Source organism: Arachis ipaensis, chromosome B6, assembly GCF_059453495.1.
Source record: "Arachis ipaensis isolate K30076 ecotype BB chromosome B6, ASM5945349v1, whole genome shotgun sequence".
In the NCBI taxonomy this organism is placed as follows: Eukaryota; Viridiplantae; Streptophyta; class Magnoliopsida; order Fabales; family Fabaceae; genus Arachis; species Arachis ipaensis.
Genome location: NC_142441.1, coordinates 21,172,442 through 21,198,795, shown reverse-complemented (window position 1 = coordinate 21,198,795; position 26,354 = coordinate 21,172,442). Strand labels below are relative to the sequence as shown.

The following is a 26,354-nucleotide window of genomic DNA, read 5'->3' as shown; positions in this document are numbered from 1 at the left end:
GAGTCCGAATACCCGTTTTACTTGGACGATGAGCTTTGTGAAAGATTTCCCCTTTATTGGTGTTCTGAGCCTAGTCAAATCCTTGAGGCCTCTGAGCGGAGTGAAGAGGAGGAATTTGTGTTGGATTTTTTGGTTGAGAGCGTTGCTGCCGGGGAGTGCATGTCTATTTCTGATGTATTGCGTTTGTATGACTCGGGTGATGTTGAGGGTTTGAAAACGTATATAGGTAAGGTTTTGTTTTTACTTCTCGTCCGTACTACTATTTTTCTATTTTGTTTATTGTTTCTGTTGGGTATGTTGTAGGAGGACGAGTTCCCTTGCTGAATCCTTTAAAGTTGCAAACTTTTTTAAATAAGAAAAAGGACAAGGTTGTCGGTCAGGCCGAGCATAAGGATGGTGGCGAACAGGCTTTTTCCTCTGTTGGTCGTCCGGCCTCTTCGTTTAAGAGGAAGAGGGATGATGTTTCTTTGGAGGTTATCTCTGAGGCTGACCAGGAAGTCCGTGGTGAGGGGGACCCTGTGTTTGATCGTCAGAAGAAACTTCATGGCTTCATTGCGGGGTCTAACTCTCATTCTCTGTGGAGCGAACAGTTCAACTTTGCCGAGCTTTCTGATCGGGCCTCTCAATACCCTGGGGACATGCTTATGACGCGGTGTGCTGGAATGGAAGCGCTTGGTAAATTTGTTCAGGTATGTTTTTGTTTGTGTTTCTTATTCTTTCAATCTTTTGTATTGTTCTTATGTTACGGATGCTGGGCAGGTGGTTGCTTCTCGCTTACTCTGCGTTGGTCGGACTGTTGAGTGTGTTGGTGCTGATCAGCAAGAAGCTGTCAACAAGGTTTCTTCCATGGAGAAGTCATATACAGCTCGGATTGCTGATTTAGAGAAGGTTGTAAAGGAAAAAGAAGATGTTGCTGTTAGTGCTGTGGCTAGGGCGAAAGAGGCTGAGGAAGAGGTGGTTCGTCTGAGAGATCAGATCCGCTTGTTGCAAGCTGAAGTCATGGAGCATGACGTGGCTAAAGGTCGGCTTACTTCTCGCGTGTACGAGCTAGAGGAGGCTGGAATGGAGATGTTCTCTGATGGTTTTGATCGTGCTGTGAGTCAGATTGCCCTGCTAGCTCCTGATTTTGATTGTAATAAGCTCGATATTACAAAGATAGTTGTAGGTGGAAAGTTAGTTGTAGATGGTACTGTGGAGGAACATGATGAGAATGCTCCTTCTTAGTTTGTTTTGTATTTGTGGCTTTTGTTTTAACTGTCCGAGCTCTAGACTGTTAGTTTTTTGGACTTTGTATGGTGTTTGGCCGACGTTGGGCCGGTTTGATTATTAAGTAGTGGTATTTGGCCGATGTTTCAGGCCAGTTTGATAATATAATATAATATATTTATAGTAAGTATTTTTGTTGTATTTTGTCATCGTTAGGCTTTATTTGAAAAGAATCTAACGCTTTTATTTGGATTTGGGGGGCGTCCGGCCTCGTTAAAACCCTTCCTTAGGCAAAACCCTTTCGTTGGGAAAAAGCTCTAAGGGGGAAAAAGAGTACCTTCATTCGCATTCTATACAGACTAGGACATATACATTTTGAGTGATGAGATGTTCCAGTTTCCTGGAATGGCATTGCCTTGTAATGTTTGGAGTTGATATGCTCCCTTGCCGAGCACTTTGGTGACACGGAAGGGGCCCTCCCAATTTGCGGCGAGCTTGCCATGAGCTGGAGGTCTCCTGGCTTCCTCTGTTCGTCTGAGCACAAGGTCGTCTTTGTTGAATATTCTCGGAATCACCTTCCTGTTATATTTTCTTTCTATTATTTTCTTCTGGGCCCTTTGTTTGATTGCGGCGATTTCCCTGTCCTCTTCAGCTAAGTCAAGCTCGGCGCTCCTGGCCTTTAGGTTTTGTTGTTCATCGTACAGCTCGGTTCTTAGCGTGGGTAATCCGACCTCAATGGGGATCAGGGCTTCCGAGCCATAGACCAACTTGAAGGGTGTTTCGCCTGTAGTGTTATGTATTGTGGTGTTGTAGCCCCAGAGTACTTCGGGAATGAACTCGGCCCATTCTCCTTTTGCGTTGTCGAGTTTCTTCTTTATTGCCTGCAACACAACTCGGTTAGCAGCTTCGGCTTGCCCATTAGTTTGTGGGTGTTCTACCGAGCTAAAACGATGTTGAATATTGAAATTTTTTAGAAATAATCCGAGCTTACTGTCTGTAAATTGTCTACCATTGTCTGATATTATTTCTTTTGGTATCCCAAAGCGGCATATTATATTTCTCCAAATAAAAGATCGTACCTTTTCAGCTCTTATCTTTGCTAAGGGTTGCGCTTCTATCCATTTTGAGAAGTAATCTATGGATACCAAAAGGAATTTTACCTGTCCTGGTGCTGTTGGGAAGGGGCCGAGGATGTCAAGCCCCCATCTGTAGAAAGGCCAGCTTACCTCCATGCTGTGCAGTACTTCGGCTGGCTTGGTTGAGATCGCCTCATGTTTCTGGCATTTGCCGCATGTTTTGACTTTAGCTATGCAATCTCTCTTTATGGTCGGCCAATAATATCCTGTTCGGATTATTTTTGCGGCGAGAGCTCGTCCTCCTATGTGGTTCCCACATACTCCTTCATGGACTTCATTCATTACTTCTCTGGCCTGGTTTTGGTCTAGGCATCTTAGTAGTGGTTGTGAGAAACCTCGTCTGTATAGCTCTCCTGATATTTTTGTGTAGAAGCTTGCCTTACGTTTGAACTGTTGAGGATGGAGCTCGTCTCTGGGTAATGCACCTGTACATATGTATTCAAGGAAGGGTTTCCTCCAATCGTGGAGGTGGTTAATGTTTTCAATACATAATAATTCAATGCTCGGTTTTGTGAGTGTGTGCTGTGATAATGTTGATGTTTGTGTGTCCGCCCTGGTGGCGGCGAGTTTAGATAGTATATCTGCCCTGACGTTTTGCTCTCTATGCACGTGTAATATGGTGAACGAACTGAAATTTGAAATTAGATCCTTTGCTATGAGCCAGTATTGTTCTAGCAAGGGATCTTTTACCTGGAATTCTCCTCGGATTTGTTGGACCACTAGAAGGGAATCGCAATGTGCCGTTAAGTTCGTTGCTTTGTGGCTTAGGGCGAGCTTTAATCCCGCTATGAGGGCTTCATACTCGGCCTGATTATTGCTTGCCGGGAAGTGAAATTGGAGGGCTTGCTCGGCTACCACCTTATTTCCTTCCTTTAATATCATTCCAGCCCCGCTTCCTTCTCGACTTGACGCCCCGTCTACGTGCAATTCCCATGTTTCAATGTGATCGTGTGGGGTCATCTCTGTGATGAAGTCGGTGAGAACTTGTGCCTTGAGGGCCGATCTTGTCTGAAACTGAATGTCGAACTCTGAGAGTTCAATTGACCATTTGGTCAACCGTCCCGCCAGTTCTGGTTTTGTCAATATTTGTCTCAGTGGATGATTCGTCCTTACTATTATTGTGTGGCTTTGGAAGTAGTGTCTGAGTCTCCTTGCTGTTGTTATCAGTGCAAGGGCGAGTTGTTCTATCTTCGGATATCGTTGCTCGGTTGGTTGCATGACTCTGCTGACGAAGTACACTGGCTGTTGTGTTTTTCCTGTTTCGAGAACGAGGGTCGAGCTTATAGCATAGTTTGAAACAGATAAGTATAAATATAAAGGGTTACCGATTTCTGGTCTTTGTAGAACGGGTGGTGTTGCTAAGATCGCTTTGAGCTCGGAAAATGCTTTCTCGCCTTCCTCTGTCCAATGAAATTTTTTGTTCTTTGATATCGTTTGGAAGAGGTGATATGCTCGGCTTGATGCAGCGGGGAGGAATCGGGATAGCGCAGCTACCCTTCCTGCGAGTTGTTGTACCTCTTTTATCGTTTTAGGGCTTTCCATGTTGAGTATTGCTGAACATTTTTCAGGGTTCGCCTCGATTCCTCGGGATGTGAGCATGAATCCGAGAAACTTTCCCCCCTTTACTCCGAAGGCACACTTCTCGGGGTTCAGTCTCATATTGTAAATTCGTAGTTGACCAAATATTTCCTTGAGGTCTTCACAGTGCGATTTTTCTCTCTTGGTTTTCGCGACCATGTCGTCCACATATATCTCCATGTTGCGTCCTATTTGGTGATGGAAGACTTTGTCCATCAAGCGTTGATAGGTCGCACCTGCATTCTTTAAGCCAAATGGCATTACACGATAACAAAAGTTTCCATGTTCGGTTATGAATGCTGTCTTGCTTTGATCTTCAGGATGCATTAGTATTTGATTATACCCTGAGTATGCATCCATGAAGCTTAAGCTTTCGAAACCTGAAGCGTTGTCTACAAGTTTATCAATGCATGGTAAAGGGTAGGCGTCTTTAGGACATGCTTTGTTCAAATCTGTAAAATCGACGCACATGCGCCATTTACCTGAGTTTTTTCTTACCATTACCACATTCGAGAGCCATGTGGAGAAGCGGATTTCTCTGATGAAGTCGGCTTGTAGGAGTTTACTGGTCTCTTCCAGGGCTGCCTTTGATTTCTCTGTTCCTAGGTTTCTTTTCTTCTGGGCTATGGGTCGGCTCGAAGGATTGGTGGCGAGTTTGTGACAGATGATCTCCGGACTTATGCCCGGCATATCTGCTGGGGTCCAGGCGAATAAGTCTGCGTTGGCTCTTAGCAGCTTTACGAGATCCGACCTTTCTTGCCCTTGTAGTGCTTGACCTATGTATGTTACTTGCTCTGGTTTGGACGTTAGTCGAATTTTTTGGAGTTCGTCAGTTGGTTGTGGTCTCTCTTGTGTGTCTCCTCTGGGGTCGAGTTCGGCTAGGGAAAGGACTTCCTCTCTGGTTTGTACTGATTTGATCTCATGTTGTCTTCCTCTGTTATCCGACCTTTTCAAGCAAGAGTTATAACACTGCCGAGCTTGTTGGCGGTCTGAATGGATCGTTGCTATTTTTCCGTCCTGTGCCTGAAACTTAACACATAGGTGGAAAGTTGATATTACTGCTCTGAACATGTTCAGAGCAGGTCTCCCGAGGATAATGTTATAAGGACTATTGCAATCGACAATCAGGTATTGTATATCAAGTGTTCGGAATGATGCGTTTGCACCTATTGTCGTTTTAAGCCATATATAACCTTTTATGGGTACCCTTTCTCCGGAGAATCCTACCAGTTCTCCGGAGGAGGGTTGTATGAGTTTTTCAGATAAGTTCATCTTTAAAAATGTAGAATGAAAAAGTACGTCTATGCTGCTACCTGGGTCCAAAAGGACCTTTCTTACCAGTAGGTCGCCTGTCTGGATAGAAATTACGACCGGGTCGTCCAGGTGTGGGGCGGCCGAGCACATATCCGCTTTATTGAAGGTGATCTCTAAATCTGGTGCGTCGCTCTTGTTTGGAGGTGAGGCTCCTTCTATGGCTAGCATGGCTCGGTAACTCCGTTTCCTGGCCGATGTTGTTTCGCCACCTCCAGCGAATCCCCCGGAGATGCAGTTTATGACTGCCTTGGGTAGGTTGTTGTTTGGCCACTTTTCCTTGTTTACTGAAGTTGGTTGCCTTTCCTCCCTGCCTCGGTCGTCTTCCTTATGCTTCCTCCCCTCAATGTATTTGTCCAATAGGCCTTGCCGTGCAAGCCTTTCCAAAAGGTCTTTGGCTATTATGCATTCGTCGGTGGTGTGTCCGTATTTTTTATGGAAAGCACAATGTTTGGTTTTGTCTACAAACCTCTGGTCTTGGTAACTGCCTGCCCTTATTGGGGGTTTTATAATCTTGGCATTGAGTATTTCCTTGATTATCTTTTCCCTTCTTGTGTTGAATCTGGTGTAATTGTCAAACTTCGGAGTGAGCTTGAACGTTTTGCCGACCTCCCTGTTGTGGGTCGATCTCATTGATCGTTCCTCCTCCCTTATGGGTTTCCTTTCCGTTTTGTTGGCCTCGCGTAGTTCTTCAATTTCCATTTGTCCGGCTGCCCTTTCCCTGAACTCCTCCAGTGTCTTCGGTTTGGTGATGGCGATCGTTTCTCTGAATTTGCCAGGTCGGAGGCCGGCCTTAAGCGCATGGAGATGGACAGCCGGATCTAGGTCGGGTATTTCCATGGTCGCCTCTGCAAACCTGGTCAGGTAATCTTTTAGGCTCTCCTGCGGACCTTGGCGGATCGTGCCGAGGTAATCTGATCCGTGGACGTATATTCTTGCTGCGGCGAAGTAATCAATGAAAGACTTCGCCAGCTCTTCAAATGATGAGATTGAACCTGCAGGCAGTTTTGAGAACCAAAGCAAAGCTGCTCCGTCAAGATATGTCGGGAATGCCCTGCAAAGTACAGGTTCATTGTTAGGACCGTTAAAAAACATCATAGATTGAAATTTCTTAATGTGAGCCCGGGGGTCACCAATCTCCTTATACGGCTCAAGTGAGGAGGGGAGTGTGAAATGTTTTGGCATTTGAAAATTTGTGATTTCTTCGGAAAACGGGTTGTCCAAGGTTAGTCTCTCTTTCGGTGGGTCAGCGATCAGCAGGTCAGGTGCGCCCTGGGAAGATCTTTTGGAACTTCCCTCGCCTATCTGGTTGGCGCTATTTCGTGCTGATAGTTCGGCTAGTCTTTTGACTTCCGCTTGAAGTTCCGCCATTTGGGCCATGAGTTCGGCCTGTGTGAATTGAGGGACTCCGTTGTCAGCCATGACTGGGGCCCGTGCTATCCTGCGAAGAGAAACTCAAGAGATAGAAATATAATAGAGAATCGTGGGGTTAGTGTTATCGGCCCCACGGTGGGCGCCAAATGTTCCGTTCGAGTAATTCGAGGAGTAAGCTAGGCCTTGGGAGCTTGTTTGGTCCGGGCGAGCTTACACGTCCGCTGGGATCAGCGTGGCAAGGGTCCTCGAATGTCTCTGAAACACGGTGGTGGGAGTACCTGCAAAAGCACTCCGATGCTTAAGTCAGAATCTGTATTTATCAAAGAAGAAAGAGTATTAAATAAGAGAAGAGAATACTGTGTCTCCCAAGGGCTGTGGTTTCTGTTTTTATAAGTGAGGTGTGAGTTAGTTGCGATACCAAATGACCGGGATTGTTTGTTAGTATCTTTTCAGTTCCGAGGAGTCGTCACGTGCTTCTTTTCAGCGTATCTTGCTGTGATGGGTTTCGGTTAGAGGATAAAGCTGACTCAGCCAGGAGTGATTGATGCCGAGATCTTAGGTCGGTTACATTACTGGGAGGTTGCACACGTCAGAAGATATTCATTAATTCATATCATCCGCAACAAAGCTACTAATTATTACTATTCGATCAGGTTACATAATTTAGCTTATTAAACAACGATGATTTAACTTTGATAAAAGTAGTTCAAAAAGGGATGGATGGCGCTCAACTACTTCTGGAAAACCACACTATTGTATGAAGATAGATTTTTTATAATTTATGGTGTTAATAATATATACATATATAACGTGATAAGAATGAATAGACAATTAATACAAAGATTGGAGATGTGAGATTTTCTCCTTTTCCATATGTATTATTCGACGTATGGCATTTAAAATTTAAAATAATAACAAAAAATGGGAAATATCATTCGCAAAATGGATAAGAGATATTAAAAGTATGAACCCTATGTATAGACGTATAGTAGTATAGTGGCCAGCCAACCCCGATGCAGTTATGTAATAATTAATTTAGGCAGCAGAGTCATGCCACTAAAACGAGTTGTAAGTAGCTGATCTAAATCACTCTAATTACTGATGCACCTTCAGAAAGGTGAGTTAGTTTGGTGGTGGATGGTGGAAATAAGAAGAAATTACGTACTTGACTTTTTTTGTTATGTGCAATTGGATTGAACTCAGGTTCATCTGTGTGATATGTATATGGTAGAGACATAGTATGCATGAATTTTTTTTTAAATAAATATTTTATTTAATTACCAATTTGGATACAATTTATGCTTTTACATCCTATTACTTATCTCCTTTACACATAAATGATTTATTATGAATATTTATAAATATAAAAATATAATTTTTTAAAATAATAAAAATATTAATAATTTAATTTGGATAAATTTAATAAATAAAAATAAATAAATTTTGTTATTATTTAGATAGAATAAAATATTAATAAATGTTTTAGTTGCGTGTTAAATTAAAAAAAAACTTCAAATATAGCAACAGTTATAAAAATTGCGTTGGTTTTATTTGGGTCAAAATTCTCTCTCACTATGTGTGTAGTTTTTCATGTTTTTTCAATTTTTCACGTTTTGCGTCAACTAACTCTCCTTCTTCTCTATAATATTTAAGCAACCAGCCTTCCTTCTTTATCATCCATTCAAAATTTTAAATCCTACCATTATTTTTTTTTAAAATTATTTTAATTATTTAATTAGATTTAAAATCATCCACTATTCTCTAAAAAAGATTTAAAAGAGCGAAAAACAGGAGTAGAAGAGAATACGAAAATTTAAAACAATTATCTAAAAGAGTCTCTACATTAATCTAATATTTTATTTTTTTTAATGTGCAGTTACTGTAATCGAATAGTAGGCGATTTCAAATCTAAATAATAGGAATCAGGAAGAAAAACTAATAAATGAGAAATTTAAATAAGTGATAAAAAAGATGTCAAATTAAAAGAATTAGAAGTTAAATATTCTTTGTATTCATTACAAATTTAAAAATAAATTTAAATAAAATTTTTATATTTTCTTTTAAGTATTTAAAATTTGAATTATTTTAATTGTAATTTTTTTATAATAATATGTATATCTTGTTTTTTGTGTAAATGAGATAATTATAAATATATCTCATAATATTTATATATTTTTTAAAAAATATATATCTCGTTTGTAAATGAGATATAGCTAAATAAAATTGTTATCTATTTTGTATAAATGAGATATATGTATAATTATTTTGTTTATTGTAAATAAAATATATAAAGAGATCTAAAAACATAAATTTAAAGTCTAAAATATCTATTTTAATAAATAAAATAATTAAAATATTTATTTTAAAAAAATTTCTAGTATCTTCTACTTATTAGGTTGGTGGAGAAATAAATGATTTAGGCCAACAAATTGAAACGGCATAACCCAATGGTACAGATTTATTGTATTTTATGATTATATTCCTCCAGAATCCCGATAATAGCCAACAATACCATGTTTATGTGCTCGCTTGTGACATTTTTAGGGTTATCTTAGGTAATTAATGATTTTTTTAAATAATATAAATAATATCTAGTAAAATAAATATTTGATATATCTATTATTTATATTGTTTAATATTTATATTGTCTATCTATATTTTTCTTTTTTTTTTAATTATTTATCTATTGTGTGGCATATAATTTGTTGATGTTGGTCATTTTTAGAGGTTTAGAATCAAGTTACATAAGGAATGGCATTCAGGCATCATGTATGCATCATGGTTTATAAATCCTGTCCAAGCGACTTGCTTCAACCCATCAGCAGAACACTTACATATATGTGGCAGGTAGCTCAACTACCTCATTCAACTGATCATATCACATTTTGTATGCTGTTGACCACGGACTTGAAGAATAATGCATTCTTTAATTTTATATCCATAGCTTAATTGGTCAACAGAATGTAAAATCTGCATCTTGTTTTTCACTCATTGCTTGGTTGTCCATTGACCGCCTACAGGCTACAGCAAATATGTTCTCTGTCGCACCGCATTCTCAACAATATATATATATAAAAAAAAAAAGTTAAATTCAAATTCATATTTTCATACACTTTCACGTGTGATTAAGTCTTAAATAAATTATACTTAAACGTCTTGTAATGATGTGTTATGAGAATATTATGGAATATATGGAATTGAATGGCGGCCACGGAAATATTACAAATGGAAGAGAGGCCCCGTGGTAGATAGTAAACTGTGTGCAAACTAAAGGGCGGAAATAATAGAATGATATTTCAAAATTATATAATTGACAAATAAATTTTATAAATATTTTAAAAGTAACAAAAATAAAAAATTATTCTTTTTTATAAATGATAAATAATTTTTATATTTAGTAAATTATTTGTGTATTGAATTTAAACTTTTAAGATATTTAAATAATTATTTAAAAAATAATGTAAAAAACAAAAATTTATATATTTCGGAATTATTTTTTTTAACTATGTAAATTTTGTAGTGTCACCTTTATAATTTATCTTTGAGATAAATATTAAATTGGTACCAAAAATATTCTAGCGCTGATACCGACTTTTATTATTAATAAAATAGTCCATAAATGATTTAAATTTTGATAAGCATGCTCTTAAACTCGTCGGAGCACATCTCTGATAAAAACGATACTGAGGTGGTCTTCGAATTTTGATGATATGACAACCTTGTTAATGTATAATACCTAGGTGGAATTTTAAATGAACCTAATCCGCACTGGAAATCCCCCTAACCCTAATCCCCCTTTTTCCCCAACACACTCTCTCGCTCTCACTCTAAAACGGTGCCTCAATCTTCTAACCTCTATCGCTGACACTGCATTGTCGCCGTCTCATCGCCAGGTCCTCTGCGTCCGCCAGTTCCTATGCCGTCTGTTGCCTCCGTCTACGTTGCGTCATCCTTATACCTTCGCTGATGTCTCCTCAACGTCATCCATGCACATCGTCTCTATGCCTCCTTTGTCTGCGTTGAAGCTGCCGTCTTGGCTCCGCCGTGGTTCGCCTTCTCTGCCTCCGCCTATGCTTTTGCGTGCCGTCTTTCTGCCACCTCGAGTCCGTCTTTGCGGCTCTGTCTCTCTGGCAGCATCAATTTGTCTCCGTAACTCTTGTCTCTCTCACATATGCCTTCTCCTCGGGTGTTTTACACTGTTGTGACGAAAAGGGAGAATAAATCAGACCGTCCGATTTGATGGGAGAGTAACCAAACGGTCCGATTAGGATATACAAACTAAACTGTCCGATTTGCGTTCTTCTGCCATGTGTCGCGCATATAGCTCTCTCTCCACCCGTAATATAGTGTGTGCTCTCTCTCTCTCTCTCACCCATCCCTTTCGCACAACCTAGTGACCCACACACCAAAAACCTGAAGCCCCACCATTCTCTCCTCTCTTCCTTCTTCTTCAACTTCAAATTTAGCTTGTTCCTTCATCATCCAACAACAAAAAAAATTAATAATGCCTAAAAGACCCAAACTAAAAGCGGTTAATTGGTCTGAGTTTCGCATTGTTAATTATCTCAATCATTTTAATTATGTAAGTTATTATTATTAAATTTTTTAATTTAGTAAAAATAATAGTGACAATATTAGAGAATAATAGTTATTATTTGTTAATAATATGATCTGTGGAATTGTTAGACATGTTCTTTTATTTAGTTAGTAAATGCTAGCGAGAAAATATATTTTTAGTGTATTTAGTAATAATTATTAAAATTATATTTTAAACGTATTTAAATTTTATTAATTATTAGAAGCTATTTTGATAAAATAAATTTTGAATATTTTTGTAAAATAAATATATTAGTTATGTGTAATGAAAATTAGATATTTTTAAATTTTAATAATTAGTTAATTGTTGTTAGATATTTAAAATATATGTTTATTGTATCGTAATGTTTTTAAACTTTTGGATATAATATTGTTATCATTATAATAACGTTAGTTGAGTAATTAATATATATTGTTCCGAGAGTTACCTAAAATTGGGTTGCTATTGGGTCAAGACGTGAGGTCCAAGCTCCCTTTATGGCAGCGTCCAACTATTTTTATCGCCGAGGTGCCACCGTCCGAGTTCCTCGTGAGGAGGTGGGGGTGATACTTGCAAAGGAATCCGATGCCTAAGTTAGCAAGGATTTAAACAGGTTTTTAAGTAGATTGGGTCTAAAATATACCTGAGAGCGTCAGTGCATTTATAATAGAACGTTGAACCATCTTTTAGAGTAGTTCCACCTTTATTGGTGGATAATTGTTCTCTCTTTTTAGGGAAGTTGATGATATCTTCCTTCTAGTTAATCATTTAGATAATTAGGGTTGAGCTACCGTTGTCATATCTGACCTCTATGGGTCAGATAGGTAGATGAAGCCACCTTTTTTGGTGGACTTTTATTCTTATTGGGCCTGGTTTTGGGTCAGGGTATGAACAGTGTCCCTATTTGAGTCCGAGCATTTATGAGGTCGGGCTCAAGCATTGGTGGATTTACTCTTTTATCTTGGATAAACCGCCTTTCTAGGGTAAGTCGGGCACTCGACATGTTTTTGAAATGTCAAGCACGTTCTTTCTTTGGTTTTGGTTACCTTGGTAACCATACACGCCATTAATGAGGGGTGCGAAATGACACTTTTTGCCCCTAATGTCTTATAAATACTTCATTTTTCTTCTTTCTTCCTTTTTTTGCTTTCTTCATATTGCTTCGTCTTCGTCTCCTTCCATTATTTTCGCAACCTTTGTTCTTCTTTCAAGATTTCTTTATCTTGTATTTTAGGTGTTCTCATTCGTTCACTGGAGGCTTTGGATCGTACGTTCTCTTGCTGTTGAAGTGCTCTTTTCCTATTTCGCACTTCTTTCCAGGTTATTTTTTTACCCCCTTCTTCTTGCTCTGTTTCTTACGTTCTGCTTTGCCACTTTTGTGTTTGTTGATTGAAAATTTTCTTGCTTTTTCGTTCTTGGATTTCTTAAATGGCATCATTTTTTTTATCGGCATTGGCAAATATTTCTGAAAATGGGATTTAGCCTTGGAAATTTTGCATAGGTCCTGGTCTTTATTTGTTACTGGTGAGTGGGATTTTCATGCTTGTGTTGCCTCCAAATGGTGCCACTTTATATGTTAAAAGATACCATTTTTGTATCTGATAATGTGATGATAGTTTGTGTTTATGAGAAAATGTAAGAACTGTAATCTTTTGATGACGACCCGACTTCCCGATTTCTTGTGACGTTTTCCTTGTTTGTTGTATTGTAGGTATAGCTTGTATGTCTCGGTCAATTATTCATAACATGTCATCTAAAGTTTTATCTGACCTGACCTGGGTATATATATCTGTTCTTACTTTTATCCTTGTTATTGATAGAGAGTATGCCGAGATCTTTCGTAGGCACCATAGGTTGTGTGAGAATCGAGAGGATGAGCATCGATATGAGATCTTAGTGGCTGATCCTGAGGAGAGGGTTTGTTTTTCTCGGCTTGATAGGTGGGAACGTCATTTCATATATGTGTATGATTGCTTTTTTTACAAAATGAGGGGTTGCTCTTCCTTTCTCTGATTTTGAGTTTGATGTCCTTAAATTCTGCAATGTTGCTCCTACCCAATTGCATCCCAATTCTCGGGGTTTCTTGAAAATATACCAACTTTTTTGTCAAAAACTTGATGTCGGACCTTCTCTTAAGGTCTTCTTTTATCTTTTTGTCCTCACCAAACCCTATATCTCCAAAAAAAGGTTGAATTTCTTTCCGAGCTATTCAGGTTAGAAATTTTTTTGCCATATTTGATGAGTCTTTTCATGATTTCAAGAATTACTTTTTTAGGGTTCGTGCTGTGGAAGGTGTATGACCTTTCCTTCTTAGTGAGGGGGATGAGCCTATTTTTCTTTTATATTGGGAGGAAAAACCTGTAATAGTTAAGCACAACCTAGATGATTTAGATGAGATTGAGGAGAGTGTAGTCAGGTTGTTCCAAGAGTTTTGGGGTCGAGCTCCTTATCTAGATACTAAAAGATATTTAGGAAATCCGAGTCAGCCTCAGTCTGAGCTAGGTAGTCTTCTTTTCCATTTTATAGTCATTTTATCAAAATGATTTCAGTGACTAACGTAATTTGACTTTTGTATCGTGTAGAAAAAGATAGCTCCCAAGTTGGCTACTATGAAAACACTTCAGACTGCAAAGAAGAATGTTGTTGCCCGACTTTTCCTTGCCCTCTAAGTCAAACTCGGGCACCTCAACCTCTTTAAAGATTACTCCCGATCCGGCTCCTCGGCCGACCCCTCCTCCTTCTAGCTCGGCTAAATTAACAGCATGTCCTCCTCTTTGTAGGGCTTTGATGCCCTTTCTTGGAGTGAAAAGAACATCCTCTCCCATAACTTTATCAGCATGGATGATGTTGCCATAAAGAGTCACCTTCAGCTTCTTGCCCAAGGTGGAGTCCGAACAGCCGGTATATACGCAACCTTGGCTAGAGAATTGGGGAAGACTCCCGTTAGTGCTACCCAGAGCGCGTTGACTATCTTATAGGCTGAAGTGGCATCCTTAAGGGAGTCTAAGTAGAAGTGGGAGGAAGAGAGGGAATGACAGAGGATAAATGTCGGTAAAGAATTTCTCAATAAAATCACGTTGCAAGTGTAGATCTAAACCGACAATTAAACCTCAATCAACATTTAATTAGGTTGTCACAAGTACAGACCCCAATAAAAATAAATCAAAGTATTCAAACCTCGGGTCGTCTCTCAAGGAATTGCAGGGAAGTGTGTTTATTATTGGTTATGATGTACTTCTTTTTGGGGTTTTGAAATAAGGAAAAAGAAATGTAAATAGCAAGAAGGTAAAGAAAACTCAAATGGTAAAAAGATCTTGGCAAGGGTGATAAACCCATATTTTATGATATATATTGTGCTCAATTCAAGAGATTCATTCAATCCTTCACTCACTTATTCATGTAAATTGCATGGTTTTACTTTCCCTTCCTCATTATGTGATATATGTGAAATACATGTTTCCTATGCTTTAAAAATAATTATTTTAATTACCCTTTATTACCATTCGATGCCGTGATTTGTGCGTTAAGTAGTTTCAGATCTCCTAAGGCAGGAATGACTTAAAGGATGGAAAGGAAACATACAAAAATGGAAGGAAAGCACAAAATGGAGTTTTTAAGGAAACTGGCAGCGACGCGAACGCGTGCCTTAAGCAGACACAGATGACGCGGACGCGTGACCGAAGCGAACGCGTGATAAAGAAAACTCCAGATGACGCGACCGCGTGACCCACGCAGACGCGTGACAGACGCCATGCACCAGAAATTACAGAAAATGCTCCCAGCGATTTCTGAAGTCCTTTTTGGCCCAGATCCAAGTCCAGAAGGCACAGATTAGAGGTTATGAAGTGGGAGAATGCATCCATTAAAAGAGAGATCTCCAATTTATTCACTTTTCATAGTTTAGATGTAGTTTTTAGAGAGAGAGAGAGAGGTTCTTTCCTCTCTCTTAGGTTTTAGGATTAGGATTTCTATTTATTATTTCAAGTTAATATCCCATCTCTTTATCAGGTTCAACGTTTCCTTTTTAATTACTTTGATAAATTAATTTATGAATTCTTCCATGTTACACATGATTCTCTTGATTAATGTTATCTGAGATATTTCAGTTTATGATTGCTTTCTTTTATTCATGCTACTGTTGCTTCCAATCTGAAGATATTTTTATTCGAGTAAGTTTATTTTTCCCCTTTTGGCTTGGGTTGATTAATTGGTAACTCTTGAGTTATCAAACTCAAACGTGATTGATAATTGTTGTCTTTGCTAATTGAATTGAACCTCAATAACTCCAGTCCTTTCTTAGGAATTAACTAGGGCCCGAGGATCTAACTAATTAGTCACTTGACTTTCTTTTGCTTTAGTAAAGGTTAACTAAGTGGGATTAAAACTCAATTCTCATCACCATTGATAAGGATAACTAGGATAGGACTTCCAAATCATCATACCTTGCCTAGAGTTTATTTTACAGTTATTTATTTATTTTATTTGTCATTTAAATTACTTGTTCCTTATTTTCAAAACCCCAATTTACAAAACTCATAACCAATAATAAGAACATACCTCCCTGCAGTTCCTTGAGAAGACGACCCGAGGTTTAAATACTTCGGTTACCAATTTATTTAGGGGTTTGTTACTTGTGACAACCAAAACATTTGTAAGAAAGGTTGATTGCTCGGTTTAGAAACTATACTTGCAACGAGGATTTATTCTGAATTCTAAACCATCAATCTTCGGCTCTTTCAAAATGGCGCCGTTGCCGGGGAACTGCAATCGTGTGCCTTATTATTGGTTATTGTAAATATTTTCTTTTAATTGTTTATTTATTTTTGTTTTTCCCTTTTTATTTCCATTAGCTACTATGAATTCTCACCCCTCTCGCTTTGAGTTTGGTTCTAATATTGTTGGAAGGAGTGAAAGCTATAACAGGAATATGCATCAAGGTCTAAGCAATCAAAGATGGATGGAGCCAAGAGGATTTGATCAACCCTTTAGGCAACAACACCCTCCAAGACATCATGCACAAAGACCACTATACAATGCAAACCAAGCTAATAAATATGGTGGACAACCTTGTAACTACCAACAAGCTCCACCCTGTGCCTATAGACCATCCTCTCAACATAACTTTGAACCACCACACTCACAAGCTCCTTTTCACCATTCACCACCGTATGATCCTTATTTACCCTAATTCCAATCTAATTACTCCCAAGCACCACCACTTTCCTATGTACCATGTCCAAATCCATCACCTCGAGAATCACAGACTCGTCTCAAGGAAACAGTAGATCAACTTCATACAACCCTTCATCAGCTGGAGCAAGCAATACATCAATTATCTTCCAGACGTTCAAACCCTCAAGGAACTCCAATAGCTTTATGTGGAGAATCTAATGACGAACATAGCATGAAGGAGACAATAGAAACCCCAGAGAACAGTAATGAGCACAACTTTGTTCTGGAACAATTGGCGGAAGCTCTAATTATCCAAGAAGAAGAAGTACTGATTGAAGATTTAGGAGATGCTGAACCTCCATGGGAATCCAGAGTTGTGAAAAATTCCGTCAAGGACGTTACAATTGATGCTAAGGAGGGTAGTGCACAACCCCCAACACAGGTAGTTCATGAAGAACTAGACGGAATAACCCAAGACGCACGTTTCCTTGATGATGACAATCTCAAATCAAGTTCTCCTAGTAATGAACTTGCATCCGCAAGTGAATTCTCTGAGATTGAAGAACCTTGTCCAAGTGAATACGAAGATGATGCAGAGGTAGATTTCTCTCAACCTCCAATTTATGACTTAAGTGATGAGGAAGACATAGAAGACTTTGATCAAGACACGGATGCATTTGAAGAATTTTGCAAAGAAGTGGAGAAATTCACAGAAGATTACAAGGGAGTAGAACTTACAGAACCACTGGAAACACCTATCCCAAGGCCATTACCACCCAATACAAGCTTCAAGTGGGTACAATCCTTAACCTTTAACTTTATTTTTCCACTTGAATATGGTTTGCTTGAAACAGATGGCCAGCTTAGAGCTCTCTGCGGCTTTAAGAGTAAGAGGAAAATGGCTCGTACTCAGAGCTGGTGTACAAAGTTCAATAAGGTTCCACGCTTCAACTCGAAGTGCACGGATTGGTATCATGTTCAATCGAATGGATCTCGGAAAATGGTTGGTCTTCTTGGTGAGAATCTAATTTCTAAACCGCCCAGACGGAAAAATATAGATCAAGACGAAGGCGGATTTAAAAGCAAAGTTTGGGATCCTGGAATCTATTCTGACATTCGTCACCCCAGGAGCCTGAGAATCTATTTGAAGCTGCTCAGAAGCTTTACATGCCTAGTTTGGGACCCCGGAGGCTGTTGGCATTCCAAACATTGGTGGAGATTTTTGGATGAATTTAAGCACAAGCCACCATAACAAGAAGCTCATCTAATGTCCAACTTAAGGACTTTAACTAAAAGTGCTAGGTGGGAGACAACCCACCATGGTATGATCGTTCCTGTTTCCATTTTATTTCGTTTTGTTTATTTTTATATTGTTTTATTTTTATTGAACCTGGATAGTATTCGTAAGCATTTGCATTGGCATTACATACTGCATAACTGCATAATTGCATATATATAAAAAAAGGGGCGTGCGACGCAACCGCATCATTTACGCGATCGCGTTAGATGCGAAAACCACCTCCCATGCGTCCGCGTCATTCACGCGGCCGCGTGATCTGGAAATCGGCGTAAAGATCCAACGCCCAGAAAGTTGGGCTGGAATCATGTGGCTATTGTGCGTTTAGCACAAAACGACCCTCGCGGTCGCGTCTCTGACGCGAACGCGTCGCTTGCACAACACCCATCCCAGTGGAGACAGAGAATTGCGCTGAAACGACGCTGGAATTGTGCGTTTAGCACAATTTCCAGCAACGCGGTCGCATGCCTCACGCGACCGCATCATTCATCCCTTTACCCATTCCATGCGATCGCATGACTCACGCGATCGCATCAACCCCCATTCCGCCCCAGCCACGCGACCGCGTGCCCCACGCGTCTGCGTGGATTCAAATTCATTAACCCCCAGTGACGCGAAACCCTACCCCATCGCGCCCCCAATACCTTTCTTCTTCCTCTCTTCTCTGCAACCCTCCTTCCTCCACCACCCAACCACCAACACTTCCAGCCACCACCACCGACCACCGCACCGCCCCACCACCACACCCCATCGCCGAAAACTACCCCTCCTTCTTCCTTCCCCCCTCCTTCTTCTTCTCCCTTAACCCTTACTCCTCCCATTATCCCTACCCGATACCCCTACCACCGGACAGCCGCCTACCGCCGTGCCATCCACCTTCAACCGCCACGTCAGCCACCACCACCACCACCCCCAGCCATCTCTCTGCCCTACTTTCGTTCATACGCCTACCAGGTTCCGCCAGACGCCATTCTTCTTTCAATTCATAATTAGTTGCATATTTTTCCATTTACGTTCAAAATTAAGCTAGTTAGATATGCATGTTTGTAGTGGATTCTAGGTGGTTAGGTAGCCTAGGATGTGGTTAGTGGATTTAGGCCTGCTAATTGCGCTGTTCGTGCCTTTTGTTTTATCCATTTTGCAATTCTGATGTTGTTGCTGTTCATATGCTGTTCTTTCCTGTTTCATGCTGCTTTTTACACTGCTTTTTCATGTTCATATTCCGTATATGTAATTGCAGCTGTATTTTAATTCATATGAACTGTTCTGCTTGCTGTTTATTACCCGGAAACATCAAATTTTAACCGAAATACTGTCCAAATTTCTGTAAACTATTTTGATTTTCATTCATGTTTTGGTTTGGCAATTTGAATTCTGCTTTACTCAGCTTTTACCGAACCAATTCATGAATGCACGGGCAAGCTTTCTTATTCTTTTCGATTTCCTGGTTAATAAATTGCATTTTTGATGATTCGCTTCCAATTTTTGCTATTTCCATATCTATATGAATCATCATCAACCTGATTTCCTTGTTTGAATATGAGTTGAATGTATCTTATAATTGTGAATTCTTGTTACTTAGAAACCTATCATCATGCCACTTACTCTGACTTTCTTTTTACTAACTCACTTCTTTCAACTCTTGGTGCACGAAATTGTGATCTCAGGCAACGGCGCCAGAAACTCTGTACGCACGTCTTAATAAATTGTTTTTCATTCACAACTTCGATACAACTAACCAGCAAGTGCACTAGGTCGTCCAAGTAATAAACCTTACGTGAGTAAGGGTCGATCCCACGGAGATTGTTGGTATGAGGCAAGCTATGGTCACCTTGTAAATCTCAGTCAGGCGGATATCAAAAGGTTATGGAGTTTTCGAAATTAAATAATAAGTAAACATAAAATAAGGATATAAATACTTATGTATATCATTGGTTAGAATTTCAGATAAGCGTATAGAGATGCATTTGTTCCTCTGAACCTCTGCTTTCCTGCTGTCTTCATCCAATCAATCTTACTCCTTTCCATGGCTGGCTTTATGTAAGGATATCACCGTTGTCAATGGCTACTTTTAATCCTCTCTGGAAAATGGTCCGATGCGCTGTCACTGCAAGGCTAATCGTCTGGAGGCATCACCCTTGTCAATGGCTGCATCCCATCCTCTTGTGAAAATGGTCCAAATGCTCTGTCACAGCACGACTAATCATCTGAGGTTCTCGATCATACTGGAATAGGATTCACCCTCCTTTTGCGTCTGTCACTACGCCCAGCACTCGCGAGTTTGAAGTTTGTCACAGTCATTCAATCCCAGAGTCCTACTCGGAATACCACAGACAAGGTTTAGACTTTCCAGACTCTCATGAATGCCGCCATCAATCTAGCTTATACCACAAAGATTCTGATTAAGAGATCCAAGAGATACTCATTCAATCTAAGGTAGAACGGAAGTGGTTGTCAGGCACGTGTTCATAGGGAATGATGATGATTGTCACATTCATCACATTCAGGTTGAAGTGCGAATGAATATCTTAGAAGCGGAATAAGTTGAATTGAATAGAAAAACAGTAGTACTTTGCATTAATCTTTGAGGAACAGCAGAGCTCCACACCTTAATCTATGGAGTGCAGAAACTCTACCGTTGAGAAATACATAAGTGAACATAGGGTAAGCATGGCCGAGTGGCCAGCCTCCCATGGAGGTCTAGAGATCTAAAAATGATCAAAAGATGTCTAATACAATAGTAAAAAGTTCTATTTATAATAAACTAGCTACTAGGGTTTACAGAAGTAAGTAATTGATGCATAAATCCACTTCCGGGACCCATTTGGTGTGTGCTTGAGCTGAGCTTGAATGTTACACGTGCAGAGGCTCTTTCTAGAGTTGAACGCCAGGTTGTAACGTGTTTCTGGCGTTCAACTCTGGTTTGTGACGTGTTTCTAGCGTTTAACTCCAGACAGCAGCGTAGAACTGGTGTTCAACGCCCTTTTACGTCGTCTAAACTCGGCCAAAGTATGGACTATTATATATTGCTGGAAAGCCCTGGATGTCTACTTTCCAACGCAATTGGAAGCGTGCCATTTTGAGTTTTGTAGCTCCAGAAAATCCACTTTGAGTGCAGGGAGGTCAGAATCCAATAGCATTAGCAGTCCTTCTTCAACCTCTGAATCTAATTTTTGCTCAAGTCCTTCAATTTCAGCCAGAAAATACCTGAAATCACAGAAAAACACACAAACTCATAGTGAAGTCCAGAAATGTGAATTTAACATAAAAACTAATGAAAACATCCCTAAAAGTAACTAGATCCTACTAAAAACATACTAAAAACAATGCCAAAAAGCGTATAAATTATCCGCTCATCACAACACCAAACTTAAATTGTTGCTTGTCCCCAAGCAACTGAAAATCAAATAGGATAAAAAGAAGAGAATATACTATAAATTCCAAACTATCAATGAAACATATCTCCAATCAGATGAGCGGGACTTGTAGCTTTTTGCCTCTTGAATAGTTTTGGCATCTCACTTTATCCATTGAAGTTCAGAATGATTAGCATCTATAGGAAATCAGAGTTCAGATTGTGTTATTGATTCTCCTAGTTCAGTATGATGATTCTTGAACACAGCTATTTTATGAGTCTTGGCCGTGGCCCTAAGCACTTTGTTTTCCAGTATTACCACCGGATACATAAATGCCACAGACACATAATTGGGTGAACCTTTTCAGATTGTGACTCAGCTTTGCTAAAGTCCCTAATTAGAGGTGTCCAGGGTTCTTAAGCACACTCTGTTTTTACTTTGGACCTTGACTTTAACCGCTCAGTCTCAAGTTTTCACTTGACACCTTCACGCCACAAGCACATGGTTAGGGACAGCTTGGTTTAGCCGCTTAGGCCAGGATTTTATTCCTTTAGGCCCTCCTATCCACTGATGCTCAAAGCCTTGGGATCCTTTTTATTACCCTTGCCTTTTGGTTTTAAGGGCTATTGGCTTTTTGCTCTTGCCTTTTGGTTTTAAGAGCTTTTGGCTTTTTCTGCTTGCTTTTTCTCTTTTTTTTTTCTGCAAGCTTTGTTCTTTGCTACTTTTTCTTGCTTCAAGAATCATTTTTATGATTTTTCAGATTATCAAATAACATGTCTCCTTATCATCATTCTTTCAAGAGCCAACATATTTAACATTCTTAAACAATAACTTCAAAAGATATATGCACTGTTCAAGCATTCATTCAGAAAACAAGAAGCATTGTCACCACATCAATATAATTAAACTAAGTTCAAGGATAAATTCGAAACTCATGTACTTCTTGTTCTTTTGAATTAAAACAGTTTTCATTTAAGAGAGGTGATGGATTCATAGGACATTCATAACTTTAAGACAAAGTTACTAGATACTAATGATCATGTAATGAAGACACAAACATGGATAAGCACTTAACATAGAGAAAATGAAAAACAGAGAATGTAAGAACAAGGAATGAGTCCACCTTAGTGATGGTGGCGTTTCCTTCTTGAGGAACCAATGATGTCCTTGAGCTCTTCTATGTCTCTTCCTTGTCTTTGTTGCTCCTCCCTCATTGCTTTTTGATCTTCTCTTATTTCATGAAGGATGATGGAGTGCTCTTGATGTTCCACCCTTAGTTGTCCCATGTTGGAACTTAATTCTCCTAAGGAGGTGTTGATTTGCTCCCAACAGTTTTGTGGAGGAAAATACATTTGAGGCATCTCCGGGATCTCATGGTGATGAGCTTCATGCGTCTCTTGAGATCCATGAATGGGCTCTCTTGCTTGCTCCATCCTTTTCTTAGTGATGGGCTTCTCTTCCTCAATGGGAATGTCTCCTTCTATGAAAGCTCCAGCTGAGTAACATAGATGGCAAATAAGATGAGGAAAAGCTATCCTTGCCCAAGGAGAGGGCTTTTCGGCTATTTTGTAGAGTTCAAGGGAGATGACTTCATGAACTTCTACTTCTTCTCCAATCATGATGCTATGGATCATGATGGCCCGATCCACAGTAACTTCAGATCGGTTGCTAGTGGGGATGATGGAGCGTTGGATGAACTCCAACCATCCTCTAGCCACAGGCTTGAGGTCCAGTCTTCTTAATTGAACCGGCTTGCCTTTGGAGTCAATCTTCCATTGAGCTCCTTCCACACATATGTCCATGAGGACTCGGTCCAACCTTTGATTAAAGTTGACCCTTCTAGTGTAGGGGCGTGCATCTCCTTGCATCATAGGCAAGTTAAACGCCAACCTCACATTTTCCGGACTAAAATCTAAGTATTTCCCCCGAACCATTGTAATATAATTCTTTGGGTTTGGGTTCTTACTTTGATCATGGTTCCTAGTGATCCATGCATTGGTATAGAACTCTTGAACCATTAGGATACCGGCTTGTTGGATGGGGTTTGTTAGAACTTCCCAACCTCTTCTTTGGATTTCATGTCGGATCTCCGGATACTCATTATTCTTGAGCTTGAAAGGGACCTCAGGGATCACATTCTTCTTGACCACAACATCATAGAAGTGGTCTTGATGAGCTTTGGAGATGAATCTTTCCATCTCCCATGACTCGGAGGTGGAAGCTTTTGTCTTCCCTTTCCCTTTTCTAGAGGATTCTCCGGTCTTGGGTGCCATCAATGGTAATGGAAAAACAAAAAAGCTTATGCTTTTGCCACACCAAACTTAGAATATTGCTCGCCCTCGAGCAAGAGAAGAAATAATAGATGAAGAAGAAGAAGAAAATATGGAGGAGAGGGGGGAGGGGTGTATTCGACCAAGAAGGGGAAGAGAGGGTTGTGTTGTGTGAAAATGAAGAAGAATGGAGGGCTTTATATAGGGAAGGGAGGGGGGTAAGGTTCGGCCATAAGGGTGGTTTTTGGGTGGGAAATTGATTTTGAATTTTGAAGGTAGGTGGGGTTTATGAGGTAGGTTTATGGGGAAGAGTGGATGGATGTGAGTGGTGAAGTGGTGATAGGGAAGAGAGATTGAGGTGATTGGTGAAGAGTTTTGGGGAAGAGTATTTATGGGATTGTGTGAAAGAGGGGTGAGAAGAAGTGAGTGGAGGTAGGTGGGGATCCTATGGGGTCCACAGATCCTGAGGTGATCCTGTGGGGTCCACAGATCCTGAGGTGTTCAAGGATTTACAACCTTGCACCCATTAGGCATGTAAAATGCCCTTGCACACAACTCTGGGTGTTCAGCGCCAGATTGGTGCTTGTTCTAGGCGTTGAACGCCCATTTGTTGCCCATTTCTAGCGTTGAACGCCAGAACTATGCTTGTTTTGGGCGTTCAGCGCCAGCTCTTCTCCAGGGTGCAATTCTGGCGTTCAAATGCCCAGATGCTGCCCATTTTGGGTGTTCAGCGCCAGAACCATGCTCTGTTTTGGCGTTGAACGCCAGCCAGATGCTTCTTACTGGCGTTTAAATGCCAGTAAGGTCTTCCTCCAGGGTGTGATTTTTCTTCTGCTGTTTTTGATTCCGTTTTCAATTTTTATATTTATTTTGTGACTTCACATGATCATGAACCTAATAAAACATGAAAGAACAAGAAAAATAAAATTAGATAAATAAAAATTGGGTTGCCTTCCAACAAGCGCTTCTTTAATGTCAATAGCTTGACAGTGGGCTCTCATGGAGCCTCACAGATGTTCAGAGCATTGTTGAGACTTCCCAACACCAAACTTAGAGTTTGACTGTGGGGGCTCTGGTTGACTCTGTTTTGAAAGAAGCTTACTGTGCCTCTTTTCCATGTTTACAGAAGGGTAACCTTGAGTTGTAAACACAAGGGAGTCCTCATTCAATTGAAGGACTAATTCACCTCTGTCAACATCAATCACAGCTCTTGCTATGGCTAGGAAAGGTCTTCCAAGGATGATGGATTCATCCTCATCCTTCCCAGTATCAAGGATTATGAAATCAGCAGAGATGTAAAGGCCTTCAACCTTTACTAACACGTCCTCTACTTGTCCATAAGCCTGTTTTCTTGAATTGTCTGCCATCTCTAATGAGATTTTAGTAGCTTGCACCCCAAAGATTCCCAGTTTCTCTATTATAGAGAGGGGCATGAGGTTTATCCCTGAACCAAGGTCACACAGAGCCTTTTCAAAGATCATGTTGCCTATGGTACAAGGTATTATGAACTTTCCAGGATCCTGTTTCTTCTGAGGCAATGTCAGTTGATCCAGATCACTTAGTTCATTGGTGAACAAGGGAGGTTCATCTTCCCAAGTCTCAATACCAAATAATTTGGCATTCAGCTTCATGATTACACCAAGGTACTTGGTAACTTGCTCTTTAGTAACATCCTCATTCTCTTCAGAAGATGAATACTCGTCAGAGCTCATGAAGGGCATAAGGAGGTTCAATGGAATCTCTATGGTCTCTAGATGAGTCTCAGATTCCTTTGGTTCCTCAAAGGGAAACTCCTTATTGATCACTGGACGTCCCAGGAGGTCTTCCTCACTGGGATTTACGTCCTCCCCTTCTTCTCTAGGTTCGGCCGTGTTGACTATGTCAATGGCCTTGCACTCTCCTTTTGGATTTTCTTCTGTATTGCTTGGGAGAGTACTAGGAGGGATTTCAGTGATCCTTTTACTCATCTGGCCCACTTGTGCCTCCAAATTTCTAATGGAGGACCTTGTTTCATTCATGAAACTTACAGTGGCCTTAGATAGATCAGAGACTAAGTTTGTTAAATTAGAGGTATTTTGTTCAGAGTTCTCTGTCTGTTGCTGAGTGGATGATGGAAAAGGTTTACTATTGTTAAACCTATTTCTTCCACCATTATTATAGCCTTGTTGAGGCCTTTGATCCTTCCATGAGAGATTTGGGTGATTTCTCCATGATGGATTATAGGTGCTTCCATATGGTTCACCCATGTAATTTACCTCTGCTATTGTAGGGTTCTCAGGATCATAAGCTTCTTCTTCAGAAGATGCCTCTTGAGTACTGTTGGATGCAGCTTGCACTCCATTCAGACTTTGAGAAATCATATTGACTTGCTGAGTCAATATTTTATTCTGAACCAGTATGGCATTCAGAGTATCAATTTCAAGAACTCCCTTCTTCATAGGCGTCCCATTACTCACAGGATTCCTCTCAGAAGTGTACATGAACTGGTTATTAGCAACCATGTCAATGAGTTCTTGAGCTTCTGCAGGTGTTTTCTTTAGGTGAATGGATCCACCTACAGAAGTATCCAATGACATCTTAGCTAATTCAGACAGACCATCATAGAATATATCCAGGATGGTCCATTCTGAAAGCATGTCAAAAGGACACTTTTTGGTTAGTCCTTTGTATCTCTCCCAAGCTTCATAGAGGGATTCATCTTCTTTTTGTCTGAAGGTCTGAACATCCACTCTAAGCTTACTCAGCTTTTGAGGAGGAAAGAACTTGGCTAAGAAAGCCTTGACCATCTTATCCCAAGAGTTCAGGCTATCCTTAGGTTGAGAGTCCAACCATATTCTAGCTCTGTCTCTCACAGCAAAAGGGAAAAGCATGAGCCTGTAGACTTCAGAATCTACTCCATTAGTCTTAATAGTATCACATATCTACAAGAATTCAGTTAAGAACTGAAAAGGATCTTCAGATGGAAGTCCATAAAACTTGCAGTTTTGCTGCATCAGAGAAACTAATTGAGGTTTCAGCTCAAAATTGTTTGCTCCAATGGCAGGAATGGAGATGCTTCTTCCATGTAAATTGGAATTA

The 26,354-nt window shown here is 40.0% G+C and overlaps 2 protein-coding genes and 1 non-coding gene across 3 annotated transcripts; 2 read left to right on the top strand and 1 right to left on the bottom strand.

The window, feature by feature from the left end:
- Positions 1–638: 638 nt before the first annotated feature.
- On the top strand, positions 639–1,224 carry LOC148554842 (uncharacterized). The gene is made up of 2 exons (XM_088491977.1): positions 639–689; positions 760–1,224. The coding sequence occupies exons 1-2, from the start codon at positions 639–641 to the stop codon at positions 1,222–1,224; spliced, it is 516 nt and encodes a 171-aa protein (XP_088348103.1).
- Positions 1,225–1,565: 341 nt separating this feature from the next.
- On the bottom strand, positions 1,566–6,653 carry LOC107646629 (uncharacterized). Its single transcript, XM_088490517.1, has one exon. It carries the CDS (start codon positions 6,651–6,653, stop codon positions 1,566–1,568), a length of 5,088 nt encoding a protein of 1,695 aa, XP_088346643.1.
- A 19,253-nt stretch (positions 6,654–25,906) lies between these two features.
- LOC148554841 (small nucleolar RNA R71) lies at positions 25,907–26,014 on the top strand. Its single transcript, XR_015886834.1, has one exon. It is a non-coding gene; the product is annotated as a small nucleolar RNA R71 (small nucleolar RNA).
- The last annotated feature ends 340 nt before the right edge of the window (positions 26,015–26,354 follow it).

What these genes read in the sequence shown, in the direction of transcription:
- LOC107646629 (XM_088490517.1), bottom strand. Translation starts at nt 6,653, where the DNA reads ATGGCTGACAACGGAGTCCCTCAATTCACACAGGCCGAACTCATGGCC.
- LOC148554842 (XM_088491977.1), top strand. Translation starts at nt 639, where the DNA reads ATGCTTATGACGCGGTGTGCTGGAATGGAAGCGCTTGGTAAATTTGTT. An exon ending in CGCTTGGTAAATTTGTTCAG is followed by an intron (nt 690 to 759) that starts GTATGTTTTTGT and finishes GATGCTGGGCAG; the next exon opens with GTGGTTGCTTCTCGCTTACT.